Source organism: Neltuma alba, unplaced genomic scaffold (assembly GCF_004799145.2).
Source record: "Neltuma alba isolate B1F8T4 unplaced genomic scaffold, ASM479914v2 tig00004742_pilon, whole genome shotgun sequence".
Taxonomy (NCBI): Eukaryota; Viridiplantae; Streptophyta; class Magnoliopsida; order Fabales; family Fabaceae; genus Neltuma; species Neltuma alba.
In genome coordinates, this window is record NW_021633844.1 from 26451 (window position 1) to 46838 (window position 20388).

At 34.0% G+C, this 20388-nt stretch overlaps 3 protein-coding genes across 5 annotated transcripts; 1 reads left to right on the top strand and 2 right to left on the bottom strand.

Annotated features, from left to right (window-relative positions):
- The first annotated feature begins 3442 nt into the window (after window positions 1-3442).
- LOC114745637 (DEAD-box ATP-dependent RNA helicase 38) lies at window positions 3443-8311 on the top strand. Of its 3 annotated transcripts, none has more exons than XR_003740217.1 (9): window positions 3443-3816; window positions 4277-4570; window positions 4659-4886; window positions 5014-5079; window positions 6134-6538; window positions 6632-6755; window positions 7499-7584; window positions 7741-7896; window positions 8055-8311. XR_003740217.1 is itself a non-coding variant. In XM_028933798.1 (8 exons), the coding sequence occupies exons 1-8, from the start codon at window positions 3589-3591 to the stop codon at window positions 7801-7803; spliced, it is 1494 nt and encodes a 497-aa protein (XP_028789631.1). In that variant the 5' UTR covers window positions 3443-3588; the 3' UTR covers window positions 7804-8311. The 3 variants fall into 3 exon arrangements, 1 of the variants encoding a protein (XP_028789631.1); XR_003740218.1 differs by having other exon boundaries at window positions 8073-8311; XM_028933798.1 differs by having other exon boundaries at window positions 7741-8311.
- A 7346-nt stretch (window positions 8312-15657) lies between these two features.
- LOC114745641 (protein PELOTA 1-like) lies at window positions 15658-16481 on the bottom strand. The gene is made up of 2 exons (XM_028933803.1): window positions 16301-16481; window positions 15658-16049 (listed from the first exon to the last, which is right to left on the bottom strand). The coding sequence occupies exons 1-2, from the start codon at window positions 16479-16481 to the stop codon at window positions 15658-15660; spliced, it is 573 nt and encodes a 190-aa protein (XP_028789636.1).
- A 2464-nt stretch (window positions 16482-18945) lies between these two features.
- LOC114745642 (protein PELOTA 1-like) lies at window positions 18946-20046 on the bottom strand. Its single transcript, XM_028933804.1, has one exon. The coding sequence runs from the start codon at window positions 20044-20046 to the stop codon at window positions 18946-18948; it is 1101 nt and encodes a 366-aa protein (XP_028789637.1).
- Between the last annotated feature and the right edge of the window lie 342 nt (window positions 20047-20388).

A 20388-nucleotide genomic window follows, 5' to 3' on the forward strand; every position in this document is an offset into this window, starting at 1 on the left:
GGGGTGATTTTGTAATTCTAGAATTTATTTCAAGTTATTCCGTAAAAAATGAGTTTTTCATTTACTGTAATAATTTTGACTATTTTTATAATAATTTCATCAACTTGTGATTTCAAAATTCAACATGTATTTTTTTCATTTTCTCTAAGAAAAAGAAAGCATGTGTTGCGCGCAGCCGCGCACAAGCATTTGCTTACCAGTTGCAGCAAAGCCCTACATATTCAGGTGTAGATAGTAGATACATAGGGTGGATTAAAAATGTGTAATTCATTAGAGAATGTCTTGATCCAAATATCAGTAATGAAGTTATATATTTTGATCCTATTTATAAGATATATTTAATATATTTCATACAGATTAAGAAAAATACTTATACCAGCTAAGTGGCTATCATAAAATGTAACAATTTTTTAATCTTATCTTTATTTAATATATATATTTAAAAATAACAATATGTATTGAGAAAATAGCAAGACCATGTATATTAAAAAAAAAGTACATTCATACTAACATATGATGGTGCTGGTAAAAAAAACTAAAATATGATGATATTACTTACAAATAGAAAAAAAAAAAACTTTCCCATCTGCCTTATAAAAAGTAATAAAGGAGTACTTAGCAAAAATTCGTTTCATACTTAATACTATCTCTTATTTTTAATATAAGAACTCATTTGACTTTCATTTTAGTTCTAAATATAAAACCTTAGTTCACTTTGTCACTCATATTTATCTTTTTTTTCCTCCTTAAAGTAGTCCTTGTAATAATACTAATTCTAACCAATATACTTGATTAGCGATGTTATTTTTAAAAAAATAATATCTATTTATTATAAATAACTAATATAGTTAATTTTCTTAATATATTCATATTAGTCAACCAGTTTTCATAGTAAGAATCAGAGGTGTTATTACATTCATTTTTAAAATAAGATTCACTTAATAATGCAAATTGTACTACTAAGTGGATATTATATTAAAATTAAAGGCAGGATGTCGTATTTCTTTTATACACATTACATCAATCAATTTCTTCTGCCAGGAATTTATTAAACTTTTATACCGTCCAGAAAACTTTCTTCTTTTTCTTTTTTTTGCAATATGAAACCATTTTTGGTTTTTAACTCAGACCTTAGTACGGGGAAGAATTGAACGGGAAATGGAATTAAAGTTGTAAAGTTCCTGAGTTTTGATGACTATTTTGATATTAATGGTGGTGATTTCTTTTTAGAATTGAAAGCATTGAGATAAATGTCAAGACCATGTCAAAGGATTAAATTATTTTCTGAATAGATTAATTATTCACGGAATATTATTGACAGTGGTTATGACAAGATTTTATTTGAAATCGATAACGACGCAAAGATAATTTGAATGAATCGATCATACTACTTATTGCAGTTGAAATATTTTTTTGTAATTTAAAGGGATAAGTTGAGCAGCTTGAAAGCATGGGATTAATCATCTTTTACTGCTTCTTTTTTTTTTTTTTGAAAAACTATAAGGTTAAAGAGCCATTAACATTGCCATGTCCTTCTCAGTTTAATGTCACACCATACTCCTCCGGTCCTAATTATAAGACCCAATTGACTTGTTTGAGAAGATTAAGGAAGTAAGTTAAGGTGGTTATTTATAATAAATAAGTGTTGTTATTCCTAAATATCCTTGCTAATTAAGTATATTGGCTAAAACTATCATTATTAGAAGGATTATCTTGGAAAAAAATGCATAAATATAAGAGAGAAAATGGATTGGGTCTTATAATTATGACCAAATAAAAAGTCAAATTGGGTCTTATAATAAGGACCGGAGGAGTATCTTCTTTTGTACAGGACATTGTGAATTCTTTTATGCCCGGTGTAAAAAGTCGGCGGATGTATATGTGATGGGTGGAGTTACTGCTCTTTATGAGAAGGGCCTCTTCTTCTTCTTCTTAGGTCACTGAAATTCAGTATCTGGTTTTGTGCTGGTGAAAAAATTAAAAATAATACTACATCTTGATCCAGATAAAAACTCTTTAATTTTTATTTTGATCATAAATATAAAACTATAACTCATTTTGTCTCTTATATTTATCTATTTTTTCTAAGATAACTTTTGTAGTAATAATAGTTTTAGCCAATATACTTGATTAGCAAGTATTACCTCCGGTTATCAATATAAGAGCTTATTTGACTTTTATTTTTATTATAAATATAAGACCCCAATCCACTTGTCTCTTATATTATTATTTTTTTCAAATAGTTTTTATAATAATTGTAGTTATAGTCAATATACTTGATCAGCAATAATATTTTAAAAAAGACAACACATATTTGTTACAAATAACTGACTTAACTAATTTTCTTAATTTACTCAAATTAGTTAACCAGCTCTTATATTAAAGACATTAGGCAGTATATTTTAGAAAAGAAAACACCTATTTACTACATTGAGTCATTAATATAAGACCCCATTTAACTTTTATTTTGATCATAGTCTTTCTAATAACTATAGTTCTAGTCAACACACTTAATTAGTAAAGATATTTTAGGAAAAACAACGCATATTTATAACAAATAACTAAATTTATTTTTTTAATCTATTCAAGTTACTTAACTAATTCTTGTATTTAGGATTGGAGGTAATATTACAAATTACTAATTTAACTAATTTTTTTAATCTAGTCAAATTAATCAACTAATTTTAATATTAAGAACTGCGCCCTAAATACTACAAAAGATTAGTAAAGTGTATGGATGCTCATGCACAGGTATTGAGACTGCATAATTTTTATAGGTAATTTTAAAAAAAAATTTCTTACTAGATAATATTTTTATCTGATAAAAATAATATAGATTTATTATGAAAATTAATAAATGGATCATGAATCATGAACATCATTTTTTTTGCCAACACACAAATATCATATATTTAAACTATTTAAAAAGTAAAAAAAATTATATTGTTTCAAAATACTACCTCCAGTTCTTAATATAAGAGTTAGTTAACTAATTTGAGTACATTAAAAAAATTAATTAAGTTAGTTATTTGTAATAAATAGGTGTTGTTTTTCCTAAAATATCCTTACTAATTAAGCGTATTGGCTAGAATTATTATTGTTAGAAAGACTACTTTGAAAAAAATAGATAAATATAAAAAAAAAGTGAATCAAGATCTTATATTTAAGATTAAAATAAAAGTTAAATAGGTTTTTATATTAAGAACATGAGGCAGTAGATCTAAAAGGCGGTCTAACAACTCACAACCAACTCTTATGTTTAATTTGGGCCTATTATATGCAATAGTGTCTAACGTAAATGGGCCAATAGCTGTAGTTATTGAAGCCCATGGACCAAATCCATCCGGGCTCTTTCGCCTTGGCATTTATATTATTTTTTTAAAAAAATTTACGAGCTTAAAATGGACGCGACGTCAACAGTACGCAATCACCCTTCCCGCGATGGCGGCGAGGGAAAACTCTGCTATAAAATGTCGCCCCAATTAAATCTTGCGTCATTGTAATTTTGGAGTGGACAGGATATCCCAGTAGCTTCGCGTTCCCTCCAAAACCCCTCCCATAGCTTAGCTCAAAGACACACACAGAGCTATGGCGGAATCGGTTTCTGGTGATTCCTCCAACCACACTACTCCGGCACCGGCTCCGGATCACAAAAGCTGGGCTGACGAGGTGGAAGAAGAAGTTCCAAAAGAAACGAGTGAAGCCACTGAGAGCTCGTCGACAGTCTCGGCCCTTAACGTTGATGAATTAACAATCGACGAGAAAAAGAAGAGTCCCAAGGTTTTGGACGAACCCGATGATTCCAGTATTCAAGCGGTACGTTCTCTTATAATTTTATAGTTTCTTTTTCCTTCTTAGATGTTATTATTTTATCGGCAAGTGTGGTCTCCGTGGGAGGTTCACAGGCGGGTACCAAGAGGAAGAGGATAAGTGTTATTATTTACTTTGTGAATGTTGATATTGGAGCCATGATTAGATATCCTGAGCGGGGCTATCAAGTTCAATCAGGCCCGAATGCCCTGTATTCAAGAAATCCTAATGGTGCAATTGACTATAACTTTGACTAAAGTTGTGTTTTATCTACGACAGAATAGTTTTTAGCAATGAAACGAGGTATTTGGCGAGTTGTTAATTTCTCCTTAAAAAATCACCTTCTTGGGATAGAAGTTCCCATTCTTTTTCTTTCACCGTAGTTGACTGGTAACTGGAATCCATTCTAGGATGATAGGGTTTGGACTTCCCCTCCTAATGACTTCGAAGTCGAAATTTGATGTAGGTTTCATCGGGCGATACTCCGTATAATTCAGCGAGTACCTTTGAAGATTTAAATCTATCCCCGGAGTTGCTAAAGGGATTGTATGTTGAGATGAAATTCCAGAAGCCTAGCAAGATTCAAGCTATCAGTTTGCCGATGGTTCTGAACCCTCCTTACAAGGATTTGATCGCTCAGGCACATAATGGATCTGGCAAGACAACTTGTTTTGTGCTTGGGATGCTGAGTCGTGTTGATCCCAAGGTGCAAGCCCCTCAGGCCCTTTGCATTTGTCCAACAAGAGAATTGGCTATTCAGGTAAGATTCTGTGCTTTTCATCTTTCAAGCAAGCATTTAACACCCTGACATTTAGTTTCAGCATAATGATGGTAACTAAATATTTCAGAATATGGAAGTTCTTCGAAAGATGGGGAGGTACACAGGGATTGGTTCTGAATGTGCCATTCCTACAGACAGCAGAGATTCTATTCCAATATCAAAACGACCACCCATAATGGCACAAGTAGTGATTGGGACTCCTGGCACGATTAAGAAATGGATGTCATATAAGAAGCTGGGTGTAAGCAGATTGAATATTTTAGTTTTTGATGAGGCTGATCAAATGCTTGCTGAGGTAATTTACGCAAATTGATTTGACCTACTGTTGGTATTCTTGCTTAAATTTTAAAATATTGCAGGGCGTGGTTTCTAAATATTTTATTCCTTCATTTCATTAATTATTGGAAATTTTAACATTGCAGGATGGTTTCAAAGATGATTCCTTGAGGATAATGAAGGAAATAGAGAAAGTCAATCTGCATTGTCAGGTCTGTTGACCCCCCCTCCTTTCTCAGGCAATTATAAGTAGTATGCATGACTCATCCATCCTCAGGCACTGCACCAACGAGCATATGTTGACATGTAGTTCGCAGGCACAGATGCACCTAGATCTGTTGAGGTGAAGTGCATCTTGTGCTATTTGTTCCCTTATAGAACCAGTGGATGAAATCCAAACTAACGAAGTTTATACTCTTTTCATCTTGTACGAGGGAAAAATAGAAGGACTAAGGAGTATGTAATTCTTTAATGCTATACAGACCCCCCCCAACCAAAAAGAAGAAGAAGAAGAAGAAATCAAATAATATGGCTATGTAAAGACTAGAGGTCTCCTGACTTGTGCTGATAAGTTGCCATGATAAAAGTGGACTTTGATGGAAGGGGATCAGAAATACAATTGATGGTTATGTTAGTAATTATGAGGAAATGTTATCTGGTTGCTATGTAATATGAATTGCAACTTTGATATCTGCCAGTAATACAGCCATATGTTGCCTAAGAAACATGGACATGGACATCACGGGGACAATTTAGTTGTGAACATGTGATATTTGAAACGCCGTTTTTTACCTTATGTGCTTGTCCAGCATGTGTTAGACGTAGATACAATTCCTTTCTAGAAGTGTCTGTGCTTCTGTGCTTTGTTGTATGGTGTTACTTTTATTTAATACTACCTCATGTCTTTAATATAAGAGCTTGCTTGATTTTTATTTTAGTCATAAATATAAGACTCTAATCTACTTTGTCTCTTATATTTATTTATTTTTGCTCAAGGTAGTCCTTGTAATAATGGTAGTTTTAGCTGGTACATTTAATTAGTAAGGATACTTTAAAAAAAACAATACATATTTATTACAAATAACTAATTTAACTAATTTTCTTAATCTATTCAAATTAGTTAACTAGTTTTTATATTAAGGACCGGAGGTAGTATTTTTTTTTTTTCAGTTATCAGGAAATGTGGATTCCCAGACTAGCTTATGTTTCAATAACTCAGTGGGATGAAGGTCTTTGACTTTTCTTAATTGCCATGTATTTCTCCAGGTTCTTCTCTTTTCAGCTACCTTTAATGACACTGTCAAGAATTTTGTTTCAAGGGTAGTTAAGAAGGATCATAATCAACTTTTTGTGAAGAAAGAAGAACTGTCCTTACAGGCGGTGAAGCAATACAAGGTCAACTGTCCCGATGAGCTCTCTAAGATTGATGTGATCAGAGATTACATATTTGAGATAGGAGAGAATGTTGGGCAGACTATTGTATTTGTGCGCACAAGAAACAGTGCTAGTATGCTGCATGAATCACTTGCAGATTTGGAGTACGAAGTTACTTCCATACAAGGTGCTCTTGACAATAATGAGAGAGACAAGATTGTCAAGGAGTTCAGGGATGGTTTGACTCAAGTTCTTATATCTACTGATGTTCTTGCTCGAGGTTTTGATCAGCAACAGGTGGATTTATTATGTTCTTTTTCTCTTGTATGCATGCCATCTGTCAGTACAGTGCGCTGACATGCTGCTTTTCTTTGTTTATTTTCTATGCAGGTGAATTTGGTTATCAATTACGATCTCCCTGTAAAACATACTGCTGAGTATACCCGTGAACCAGAGCCTGATTATGAGGTATATTTGCACAGGGTTGGTAGGGCAGGACGTTTTGGGCGAAAGGGTAAGTTAGTTCATGACATTCTCTGTTTTGTAACTCCTATTGTGCGACTTTTAAAAAACGTTCTATCTGAACAGACTAAACTGATACTGGGCAACGGCCTAAGTTTTGCCAACTTAGGAGATGCGATTTCACTTAGCCATTTCTCATGCGGCACCTGAGTCGTAGTGTAGAACTTATTTTTGTGTGCATAAAGATACTTTCCTATTTCTGATACCCCTGAGTTTTCGGCAAGCAATAGCAAAAATTGGCTTCCAAGCTCCAGTGGAGGTTCCACTGCACCCTATGTCTTCTGCTGGCAACAAACCCAATCGTTAGGACTCTCGCGGGGAACATGATTAATCTGTCACTCAATGGGAGATTTATGATGGAACTTTCTTTTATTGGGTCAAAGGTTTATGTAAGCTGGTTCTGTCTTTTTAACTGATTGAGCTAATAAAGTTTAAAGCAATATAGTCCGATTGCATCACCCTGCTTGTTTGGGTTTAACAGCATTATATAGGGTTACTCAATTACTTATAATTTCAAAAATCAATACGTCCTTCAAACTTATAGAAAACCAAATTGTTCATAAGCCATGGCTAGTGCAGTTTATTTTGGATTTTATGCATATGGAGAGGCTCACTTTAGTTTTTGTTAATTATTGATTGAAATCAAGTGTGCTTACCATTACGCAATGGATCAAATTTCACAGACATTGTGAAATGTTGATTTTGGTTTGAGATTTGTTTCATATGATCCTGCAGGTGCTGTATTTAACCTGATATGTGGTGAGGGGGATGAAAATCTTATGGAAAAAATTGAGAAACATTTTGGCACCCCTGTAGCTGAGGTATGCTCATAGACAGTGCAGCATCATGTTGCTCCGTGCAGCAAGATGCAAATCGATGCATCTTGAAATTTCAATTAGTCGCCATTCTTTATTTTATAAAGAGTTACGTACGCCTGAAATGTCACATGGCTTCCTTTGATGTTACTGTGGGTGCAGGTCCAACAAAGAAACGTTGATGATTATAAACGCGCTCTTAGAGAGGCTGGTTTACTGCAATAATATGGATCGCTGTAGTTGAAGGATGGATAACTCTGGCTGTCACTGGAATGTGACTGTTTACTGGTCTTGCGATGTGCTCTGCCTCGATTTGTTGTATGTGTGCGCACTTAGAGAGTTTTGTTATTCTTTTTCTTCCTCGGTTTTTACTCTCTTGAACAGAGTCTCTCGGTTGTGGAAATTTTGCACTGTAATTTGTTGGCTGTCGTGTGATGGTGATGGGGATTATTTGAATAAACTTATTTATCTTGTAGTTTTGATGTCTCTGTAAGATGCTGATTATCGCCAAGGACCATCAGTTCTGTAGGTGAATGGTCCCATCGTCCTTTATTGGAGAAGGGACAGGAACATTTTTGGGAAAGAAGAAATGAGCGGCAGTCACAGCGAGAACTAACATCGTTCCTTTGTCATGTAAATACTGTTAGCTTGTATATTGCTTGACTTTGTATGGTTTATTTTGCGTGAAAATTATCCATTTCATTCATAAAAAGAAAAACAACGTTCCTTTGTATTTCTCTTTTTGATGTCACATTCCTTTGTATTTTTATTCACTAGATGGATATGGTCCGCATGGTTTTTGCTTGCTTTACTGTGGGGTTTTTTTTTTTTTTTTTTTGAGGTTCCATTAAGCTTGGTGTTTTTTTTTCAAACCAAAAGTGAGTGTTAAAGGTTGAACTTGATAAGAAGATTTTTTTTCCCCCCTAGTTATGCATAAGCATTTTTCTATTGAAGGCAATGGCATTATTGGTTGAAGATTTTGACTATACTGATTGCTTTGGAAAAACCAATTCCTGAATGCACTAGGTCGGATGACGAAATCGGGTAAAGCACTGCATTATTTTATGTAAGAATCAATGCTATCACCAAAGAAAAACGAAAAATGAAGCGACGCGTAAACAATCAATGATCATCATATACACAAACGAGAGGGAAAAGCCATTCCTCTCCCGATTAATAAACAAGATGCACGACAAATTGTTACCTGCATGCGTAAAGCCTTGCTTGGACTTAAACATCCACGTCATCAAGGTCGAGCAAGGGAAACCTGGAGTTGTCGCGATGCCCGTGCTGGGCGAGCTGGTCTGCGAAGACATGCATGGAGGTATATACCACCACTTTGCCTCCTCCCTTTTTCACTGATTTAGCCAAATTGGCATGCTTGTGTCTCGTCCGTAATGAGCAGCGTGTCAATCGCCGTCATCTCTTGCGCAGCCTCTGCATGCTTCGTCCCATAACATGCCCGACCTGAATTGTTGGCCAGCAAGTCAGACAATTCTCGGAAAGCTCTAGTATGTTGGAATATTTTTAAAATAAAAATATTAGTTTTTGAAAAGTCTTATCTTTATATATTTATAAATTAATAAATTTATTTAAAAAGTTGTGTTCTCATATAAATTAATATATTTATATTGAGGGATTGTGTTTTCATGTAAAGTAGTATATTTATATAAAGGTTATGCAGGAAGTTACAATACTAAGAGACTCTACTGCTCTGCTTGAATAGGAAGAAAAGTTAAGAGGAAAGAAAATGAAAGGAGAGAAAATAAAGAGAAGGAAGAACTAGAGGGAAAATGTTATCATCCCTCTTGCTTGGATAGATGAGAGAAAATAGAAAGGAAAGAAAATTAATAAATATCCAAATGACTAAAATGTCCTTATCAAATACATCATATTTAAAATTAAATTAAATTAAATATTGTGATAGAAAGATTATACTAACATTGACATCATCAAATAATTAAAATCAAGTTATTTGGTTGACCTATATAAACCCTTCACCATCACTTCATTTGCACAAATAACACAACACAAATTAAACTCATTGCTTTTGTCTTAAAGTGCACGTAGAGATAGAGTCAAATTATCACTCTGTAAAGGTCATTGTTATCTTTGTTTGAATTTTGGAAGTATAATCCATATTCAAAAGTCTTTATTGTATCCTAAAGGAAATTCACTGGTCAACCCAACTTGCACCTTATAAGATAAGATAAGAGTAGATGGGGGTAAATTAAGCCTAAAGGAAAGTGCTACATATGTCTTGAAAACATCATGCACTACTTTCTTCTTCACCTCTTCTTTTTGTATTGGTCAGAGAACCATTCCCGCCAACAATCTTTAAGCTTAAATTTTCGCAACTACAAATGGTTCTTTGAAGGAACTAGAGACTAAAAATTTTGCGAAGTTGGAAAATTTGAAAGAAGCAACATTTCAATGAGATGGTACCAATCTTGCTAGAAGAAATGGACCGTTAAATCCAAGGACTTTGCAAAGGAGTCATCTAGCACAAATTCATATGGTCAATGGCAAAAGAGACAGGTAAGTATCTATATGCCTCTCTTTGGTAATTCACGAGGTTTATTCATGATCTAGTTTGATGCCATTGTTTTGCTTTAAATCATGTGGGTTTTGTCACACCTTACTTATATAGTACCTTAGCAGTCATTTAGAACCATTCCAAACCACTTTGGATGGTCTTAAACTTAAAAATTTCAATTTGGACGTTAATTTTCCGAAAATTACTGTTCACTGTCCAGTTTTCAGATTACAGGTCCAATTTTGAAAAACCATAACTAATTCTAGAAAAATCGTATGGAGGTGTTCCAAAATTCTACGGAAAGCTCTTTCAATGCTCTTTAAGGGAAAAATATTCAACTGAACTCATCCTCATTGAAAACGTACAGTTTATTGGATTAAGATTACTATTTGTTTGGTAAAATCTGGACTTTCCAGATTTTGTGCCTTAACTTTGAAAATTCATATCTCTTTGTATACACATCAAAATAAGGTGATCTACCTCTTATTTTAAAGCTTGGGATGTGTATTATAAGTCTACCAAATATCGTGACTTAACTCATTCATTTGATAGGTCAAACTGAAGCTCAAAACTAACTGCTTTAGGACCTACGTTTTATCCCTTAACATCTCTTTACTTTAATTCTTTTTATTTCTTTGGCATGCCTAACATGGGCTTACTTTTTCCCATTCATGCTCATGCATTCCTATACATGCCATAAGCTTTATAATTAAATACATGGCATTCACAATATAATTATAACATAGGAGAATTATACATTGAATATTAGTATCAATCATTAGCATCAATAATTCTCCACTTCTTCTCCTTGCTTCTCATGCCATTAGTGCCCATCATTGATTGACCTAAATGGTTGGTTACGAAGGGGTGAGATTCGGGGGAATCTCAGTAATAAACATTACCACATACATGCACAAGATGGATGCTAGTGTATGGTGTGTAGTTTTTCATAAACTTAAGTTAACTAGTGACATGCCATCATACTTTATGCTTGGTATAAAAATGCATGGCCATGGGAACATATTAAAAACAGAATTTCCAGCAACAATCATCATGTCACAACATCATTCAAACAACAAATACAAACCAACACGTGAGCATACCATGTCAAGCACATAAAGGGTAAGTTCACTACCTTGCACCTCAAGCTTTCCTCTTACTTTTCCTTTGACTCCCTTGACTTTCCAACCATGTGGGCATTCGGTCAACATCACCAAACATCCTCTTGGATGTTCCAAAGGTCCTAAATATAACCATAATGATCACACAATCCATTAGGACCATTAGATTACATAAAGTTCAAGACTAGCTTTCTTGAACCTCAACCCTTTCTCTTAGTCTTAGGCTTTTCTTTCTAAATTTTCTAATATAAATCTTATCATTTTCCATCCTTAAGATCCATTTCTTGTCAATTAGGACCACTTTAGATAGCCTTAGATTCAAGAATACCAAATCTGGAAATTTTGGTTCGCGGGTACTGTTCACGCAGAAACTCCAGAATTTTTGCTCAACTTCGAAAATTCATAATTAAATCTATAAAAATCCAAATCAAGTGCTTCCAAGTCTCACTGAAAGCTCCTTAAGTTAAATTTAAAGGAAAAATAGTTTCAGGAACCAATTCTACGCCAAATAGTACCGGAATTGTACGGAACTCGACACTCTTCCAAAAGTTCAACACTGTTTCTAGATTTCAAACCCTAACTTTGAAAAATCACCATAAATCGTACACATATCCAAATGAAGTGTTCTATCCATGGATTTAAAGCTCACAGAGTGTACTTTAAGCATGTCAAATTTTAGAACCAGATATGAACAGTAACTAATTCGAAATAGGCATCAAATCAGCACGTAATTTTTCCAATTTTCACATAGATCCACTTGGATCTACCATACTTTGAAGTGTTCTAGCTAGATCTACCATCAAAACTTCCTCCTCCACAATATATATGTTTCGTCCAGCATCAAAAGAGAAGGGAAACTATGATTTTCAACCATACAACCTAAGCAAACAATGTGGAGAACAACTTAAGAACAAAAACTAACCTTGAATCCTTGATTGGTTGATCAAAGTTGATAGCTTTTCCTTGGTTCTCCTTCAAAACCCTCTCTTTTTCCTCTTCCTCTCACTTGGCCGAAACACCATCAGCAATTAGGGGGAGAAGAAGCTCATTAATGTGTACAAAATATCCCACCAATCCTCATTAATGTTATGCCAAGTGTCATTAGCCTATTTAATCTTAATCCTCTCTCTTAATTAACTTAAATCATAATGTAATTAAATTCCAAAGTCAAGATCCTCTCCATTGGTAGCTTGATACTTGGAAAGCTTTAATTACCATCCATTAAAGGCTTGACAAGTGGCGACTTGTGGGCCAAGCAAAGTGCAAGACTCTGATTAACACTTTATCGGTGCACTTTTACTCCGGGTTTAACTTCTTTTCTATAATTACAGTGCTCTAGCCTCTGTAATTATTTTCTGTCAGATCCATAAATTCCCTTTAATTCTAGAGAGTATCTATGAATTTTCTTAGGCCATAACACTTCCTTTAAGCCTTACATAAAATTCATTTACTAAAATACCTTTTTATCAGCAAAACTGGCTCTTTAATTTATTAAAGCCACTCCACTGGCCTTTTGATTACGGGACTAATTTTATAAATTAGTACAACCTTTTAACCATTTAATCTCATTTTTGTATACATTTTTTAGGTCTCTTGCTATTTTGAATAATTACCTCATATGGTATACTTTTTACCGGTAATAACCTCATAAATTCCATTGAAGCTGCCTCAGGGGTATTTTCATCTTTTCTCTTCACAGAAGAGCCTTAGAATATTATTTCCCATTTTCTAGGATTTTCTTGAAATTCTCTGCATACTCTTCCATTTTTACCCCTGTTGGTCATAACTTTCTAAATTTACAGTTTAGTCCTTTCTTGGACTTAGCTTCATATAATCCTCTCTTTGAGGCTTTTAGCTTAACCTTTGGCTTGTATCTAGTCTCTTTTCTCTCTTTGGGCCTTTGAGACTTTACTGGAGCCTCTAACTTTGATTACACTTTAGTCCCTCAAAACTTTTACTTTGCAGTTTAGTCCCTGAAACTGCCTTTGCCTTCCTTTCTCATCTTTGGGACTTCTGCTCAAAAGGGGTCTAGTAGCCTATCTAATTCAGGCTATTTCTAGTACTTCTAGACCTAAAAGTTTGGATGTTACAGGTTTTGCATGTGGAATCATGAAATTTTATTATGGCAAGAAAATGATAAGAAGCATAATAGATTTCGAATTTTCTAAATTGATAATTGTCATGAAAAATTCTACTATCAATTATATGAGTTGATAATTATCATGCTGTGTTGTAGTTCTAATTAGAATGTTTGGTGAAAATTTTGTTATGAAACATATGCATGAAATTGAGCATGTTGATTAATTTTAAATAACATGCATATGGATGAATATGTTATTGTCTCATCAATTAAAGATAGACCTTCTCCTTCATAAAGAAACTTTAAAAGAGTCTTGAAACATTAAAAAGGATTCTCTCTTGAGCAATTGGAAATATCATCTTCTCAAAAAAAGATAAGTATGTTAAATAAGGTTATGTGAAATACATTAATGCTCAGAAGAGAATAAATGTGATGGAAGAAGAAAAGGCCAAAAGACATCAAAAAATAGAGGGAAGGATCAATATAACTTTCATGCATGTACTTATTTGCAATGGTAAATTTGATAATATAAAGTATATCTATACATTGGTGACATGTTAATAATTTTTGACTTTGTTATATTTTTTTTATTTGATTCTAGTATGAAGTTAGTATCAAACAAAGATTCTCCTGTGAGATAACATGATTATTTAAAGGTGTAAGAATAATATGATGCAATGGATTGAAAACATACCGGGTCGGATATCGGATATCGGATATCGGATCGGGTCGGTCGGATCTTCTTAGCTCACGCTTAAGCTAAACTATAAAATTCTAAGCTTTTAAGTACACGGCAGAGCACCCTTTTACAAGAAAGAAAATAAGAGAGAGAGAGAGATATATATATATATATATATATAGTAGGAAAGCTCTATTACTGGAGTGATTTGAACTGATGGGGGAAAGCCTCTATTTATAGCTTTTGTCAGGGATATTTTGGGTAGCATAAAAATATCCACTGAGCCCATCAGATAAAATCTGAGATAAGATATAATATATCCTTATCTCATAATATCATGATATTTGAATTTAAATCCAGAATCAATCACAATTAATTCTAAATATATATACTTAATATATATTTAATTTACACAATATAAATTAATTAGATTTATATCGTAACCGATTGGATATGATTCAGGGTGTTTGACCAAGTCAAACATATCACAATATCGCTTGGATATTTGACTGATATATTCTCTTTATACCCGGTCAAATAATCTGGCCCATCAAGGGCAGATCCCAAGCCCAAAATCTAACAAAAGGTAATTGGATACTTAGTGTATGCTATGACCAGATATAACATATGTTGTGGGAAGGTTAAGTAGATACACAAGCAATCAAAATCAAAATCACTGGTATGCTGTGGATAGAGCACTAAAGTACTTAAAAGGAATACTCAACTATAATTTGATCGCTTGATAAAGTCTACCTATATGAGAGTGAAATGTGACCACTTCTAGGAGTCTAAGGACTTGATTCTGAAAACCCTTTATGAAAATGATACGGACACAAGACCATAAATGTATCATTTTAAGTGACATACAGTGGCTCCAGGTCCCATGTGTGAGTCATGCATACCCGTTCATATGAGATAATTGGTTCAAAACCTAGTCTACCATATTATTTCAGATGGATGAAACCATTTCCTACTTAGGTAAATGTTCAAATCCTTGACATACCTTCACCGAAAACATAAAATTTCTGAAGTGATAAAAGTTTGGGTTCATTTTAAAAATGGTGGGGGATTGTTAAAATATTTTTAAAATAAAGAGATGTGTTTTTAAAAAGTCACATCTTTATATAAATTTATTATATTATAAATTTATATGAAGGGTTATGTCTTCATATAAATTAATAAATTTATTTGAAAGGTTATATTCTCATATAAATTAATATATTTATATGAGGGGTAGGAAGTTACAATACTAAAAGACCCTCCATATTAAATATATTTTATTTATTTAAATTATGTTGGTTTATGAACCAACATATAGTTGTGACTTTTTATTTAGTAAGGTATTATTTCAAAAGGCATCTCTTCAATGCATCATTCCATAATCTATATAAACCCCTTAGTATCATTTCATATGCACAAACAACCACACAACACAACACAACACAAACACAAATATCAAACTCATTGCCTTTGTCTTTGAGTGCATGCAGAGACAAAGTCAAACTATCACTTTGTAAAGGCTATTGTTGTCTTCGCTTGAATCTTGGAAATGCAATCCATATTTATGGGTCTTCATTATATTCTAAAAAAATTCATCAATCAACCCAACTTGTACCTTACAAAATAGGAATAGGCGGGAACAAATTGAATTTAAAAGAAAGTGCTAAGTGTAACCCACGTCTTGAAGAAACTGTGCGCTACTTTTTTCTTCATCTTTTTTTCTTGTACTCTTAAGAGAACCATTCTGGTCCGTGAACATAATCTCCATCATAACCTTGCTATCTTTTAGCTTATTCATTGCCCCCTTGTCATTTAGCACCTGCTTCAGATTCCGCTTACATTCTGCCACTACAATTCTTGACTTCTTGTTCTCGATTGCTTTCACCTTCAATCTTTTCGGTTCAGAGAGCAGAAACCGTCGAAACCCGTCCTTCGTCGGTACATTACTCGCTATTAGTACAATTTTAATGGTGCCGAAATCCACATGCTTAACGAAGGCGTTAAAGATGTTTCCGAAAAACACTCCGCTGTCTGATTTCTTTTCGCTCTGTGAAGCTGAGATTCCAGACCAAAGTTTAGTATAAGAAACACGGCAAGGCCAGCAACCGGTGATTTCTTAAAGGTGTTGTATAATGCTGCCATAGCATTCGAATCCCAAATCTTTTTGGAGAGTTCAATTCAAAGCGTTTGTTCATTTCAAGGGTCAAGATGTGGAATGAGCTAGCGAGGATGTGCGAGTTGCCCTCAATGTTCCTGCCTTGAATGCGTACGGTGGAAGAATCTTTCTCAAAGTCGCGACGCATGACTCTGATAGGGATTGGGGAGTCTGACGCATGAGGTGGTGTCAAATTTGTGAGTCGTAACGACGGTGACGATGTCTCTGGTGGCGATGAGGTTGTAAACCACCTGTAAGTCGTTGGGTTCTTGGGGGATGATCTTGACCGTCCCAGTTTGGTTCAATGCGAAGTCCTTGTGTAAAAGCTTCATTGTTCTTTGCTAAAAAAAAATATGACTAATTGGCTATTGGCGAGTTTGTTTTTCAACGTTGTTGTTATTGGATAGTGGTAGAAGATCAGAAGTGACATAAAAGTATTTATTGAGCTTTGTTCTATGGAAGAATTAAAAAAAAAAACTAAAAATTACTAAATCTTAAATTAGATTTGGTGATAATACTATATTTGGTATTGACAATATTGAATTTACAATTTACAAATGACAAAAAAATTTTGTTAACATTTTTTATTTGGCATTTATAAATTTACAACTTTTTTTTAATCATTCTTTTCTTGTTTTATTCAACTGTATCTAAAAAAAAGGTGAGTAACAAGGACTTAAATACTTAATTATATTAACTGTGTTGGAAAACAAAAAAGCCACAAAAGGAATATGCCTAATGTGAGAGGGAGTTCTTATTTAACTTGGATTCCATTTTTTTTTTTACAAGAAACAAAAAATCGGACCAGATATTAAATTGGTTGAAATAGTAGTTTAAAAGCCGGTTTTATTGGTATTTGTTAAAAGTAATGTGTTTATTTTATACAAAATTATCACTTTAAATTTATTTTCAATAAGATATTTTCTGTTTTCGTGATTATTACTATTATAATTTTTTATAATATAATCAATAAGATATGTAATTATTATAACTTTCATAGAAAACTAGTAAATGCATTATATTCGCACCTCATTATTTAAATAATTTTAAATAAATACCATCTAAAAATATATTTTTATCGTGAAATTTATTAAATAAATTATAATATGAAAATTTGAAACAAAATTCAAAGTAATCCATAAACAAATGAATGGGAAGCTTTTCGTAAAACAATACTTATATCAAGTTATTTACATGTATTACATCAAGTTCTCTGATTATACATTATTATATGATAATACATCTTATTTTTCAAATATTATCATTTAATTATAAACTCACGTGAAAAGAATAAGATAGATATATTTAGATGTAATTAGAGATTTTGACATAATAAATATAAGAGATTTGACCTAAGCATTTTTCCTTTTCAAATATGTAGAAAAAGTTCAAAATTTTATTTCCAAGTATAAAGTCTAAAATAAAAATAAATTCAAATATAAATCGTTTATCTTGGGTTCGAACGTTACAATTTTTTTTATTAATCATGCGTGGAAAAATATTATTTTTTAGGAGTTTTAAATTTTAAATTTAAATAATACAAGTGACATCATGTATGCAAATAATGAGAAATTTATTGAAAAATATAATTTAAAATTTTTTACGAACGCTTCCCATTCATTCATTACTTTGAATTCTGTTTCAAAATTTTAAATTATTATTTATTTAATAATTTTCATAATAAAATATATTTTAAATTCTATTTGTTAAAAAAAATTTAAATACTTAGGTGCACATGTAAAGCATATGCTAGTTTTAGTTTTTCTGAAAGTTATAATAATTACACATCTTATTAATCATATTATAAAATTTTATATTAGTCCCAAATAATATTCCAGTACTGCACCCTATGCCTTTTGTTTGGCGGCAAACGCATCATTACGACCCTCCCTGAGAAAATGATTAATCTTTTCCTCAATGGGGAGACTTACGGTGAGCCTTTCTTTTATTGATGTGAGCTGGTTCTGTCCTTTCTAATTATAGATTGAACTAGTAAAGGTCAATGCAATATAATCCGACCGCGTAATTTGGGTTCAAAAGCAGCATGCAGGGTTACCCAATTGCTTATAATTTCAGAAATCAATATACTTCCCGCTAAGTAATACTTTTCAGAAATCAAAATTTTCCAGACAGTGTCGAGTATTGATTTTGGTTCGAGATTTGTTTCACATATATGATCCTGCGCGCAGGTTCTGTATTTAAGTTGATATGTGGTGGGGAAAAAAAAATTGAGAAACATTTTGGCAACTCGTGCAACTGAGGTACATGCTCATAGACAAAGCAGTATCTTAGATCATGTTGCCCCGCGCGCATCAAGATGCAAAACGATGAATCATGAATCTTAACATTTCGATTATCATTCGACATTCTTTATTCAATTGATGTTACTTTAAATATCACACGGATTCCTTTCATGTTACTGTATAAACGCCTGGTTTACTCCTATTACTGCAATAAAGGTTTTACAGTTTTTTTGGGGCCACCATTAAGTTCGGTGAGTTCTTTTTGTGAACCAAAAAGTTCGGCGAGTTTTAAAAGTTAAACTTCACAAGAAGATTTTGAATATACTGATTGTTTCGGGGGGCAAAAACAGAGAACTCCTGAATGCTCAAGGGCTAGATCAGGTAAGGAAATCTATCAGTAAAGCAGTGCACTAGTTTATGCAAGAATCAACACATAAACAATCATTTATGATAATTATGTATACAAATGAGAGGAATAGCCATTCCTTTCCTGATTAATGAACAAGAAGTCAAGAAGTTGCATGAGAAACTGACATAGAAACCTTGTTTCAACTTAAACATCCACGTCATCACCATCAAGGTCGGGCAAGGGAAACCTCAGAATGGCTGCGACACCCGTGAGCTGGGCAAGCTGTTCTGCTGAGACATGCATGGAGGTATATACCAGCACTTTGCCTCCTCCCTTTCCCACTGATTTTGCCAACTTGGCATACTTATGTCTCGTCTTCACATCTGAGCTTCTGTACAAATCGTCCGTGATCAGCAGCGTGTCGATCGCCATCATCGCCTGCGCAGCCTCCACATGCTTCGTCCCATAACATGCCCGACCCGACTTGTTGTCCAGCAATTCACACAGCTCTCGGAAAGCTCTAATCTCCAGCACCACATTGCTGTCTTTTATCATATTCATCACCCTCTTTTCATTCAGCACCTTCTTCAGATCTCCCTTACATTCTGCTACCACAATCCTCGGCTTATTGTTCTCGATTGCTTTCATCTTCAATCTTTTCGCTTCTGAGAGCAGAAACCTCCGAAACTCGTCTTTTGTCGGTCCAGCACCCGCTATCAGTACGGTTCTAATTGTACGGAAATTCACATGCTTCACGAAGACGTTAAAGATGTCTCGGAAAAACATGTTGCTGGCTGATTTCACTCCGGTCTGTGAATCTTCGATTTTAGAGCAGAGCGTGGTTAGCCCGTTCCCGACCAAATAAACCTCTGCTTGAGCCTCTTGTATAAGAAACACGGCGAGGTCAGCGCCGGGGGATTTCTTGGAGGTTTCGTATAATACGGCCACAGCAGTAGAATCCCAAATCTTTTTGGAGAGTTCGAAGCATTTGTTCATTTCGAGGGTCAAGGTGTGGAATGAGCCGCAGGGGACGTACTTGCTGGCCTCGATGTTCCTGCCGTGAACGCACACGGTGGAAGAATCCTTCTGGAAGTCGCGGCACGTGACTTTGACGGTGACGGCGACTTTGACACGTGAGGCAGTCGTCATGTTGAGATCCAGGCGAACTTTACGAGTCGTATCGGCGGTGACGATGTCTCCTTTGGCGATGAGGTTGAAAACCACCCATAGGTCATCGGGTTCTTGGGGGATGATCTTGACCGTTCCTGGTCGGTTCAGCGTGAAGTCCTTGTGTAGTAGCTTCATCTCTCTTTGCTGAAAGAAGATATGATATGGGTAACTAGCAAGATTGGTTTTCAACGTTGTTATTATTGGATTAAAAAAAAGAGCTAGACTTGCCAATTTGCTAGCTCTTTATGCAAGAAAAATGTCTCTTGTCCCGACTTTCCTTTCTCTGTGTTTCTAAGGATCCTGAGTTCCTGACCACCTTTATATAGGGGTCGGCACATGGATGTCCAAGTTCAACTAAAATCACGTGTTTTAAGTTAAATAACATATCATATGCCATATATCACTATCTATTAAAAGATATGATATTTATCTGATAATAAAGTATATAATTCCAAATTATGTATATTATTATATATT

Excerpts from the sequence above, each read along its gene's own strand:
- LOC114745637 (XM_028933798.1), top strand. The coding sequence starts at position 3,589 with ATGGCGGAATCGGTTTCTGGTGATTCCTCCAACCACACTACTCCGGCA. Across the intron at positions 5,080-6,133 it reads AAGTCAATCTGCATTGTCAG|GTTCTTCTCTTTTCAGCTAC; the intron begins GTCTGTTGACCC and ends GTATTTCTCCAG. Across the intron at positions 6,756-7,498 it reads AGGACGTTTTGGGCGAAAGG|GTGCTGTATTTAACCTGATA; the intron begins GTAAGTTAGTTC and ends ATGATCCTGCAG.
- LOC114745641 (XM_028933803.1), bottom strand. The coding sequence starts at position 16,481 with ATGAAGCTTTTACACAAGGACTTCGCATTGAACCAAACTGGGACGGTC. Across the intron at positions 16,050-16,300 it reads ACTCCCCAATCCCTATCAGA|CTTCACAGAGCGAAAAGAAA; the intron begins GTCATGCGTCGC and ends CTGGAATCTCAG.
- LOC114745642 (XM_028933804.1), bottom strand. The coding sequence starts at position 20,046 with ATGAAGCTACTACACAAGGACTTCACGCTGAACCGACCAGGAACGGTC.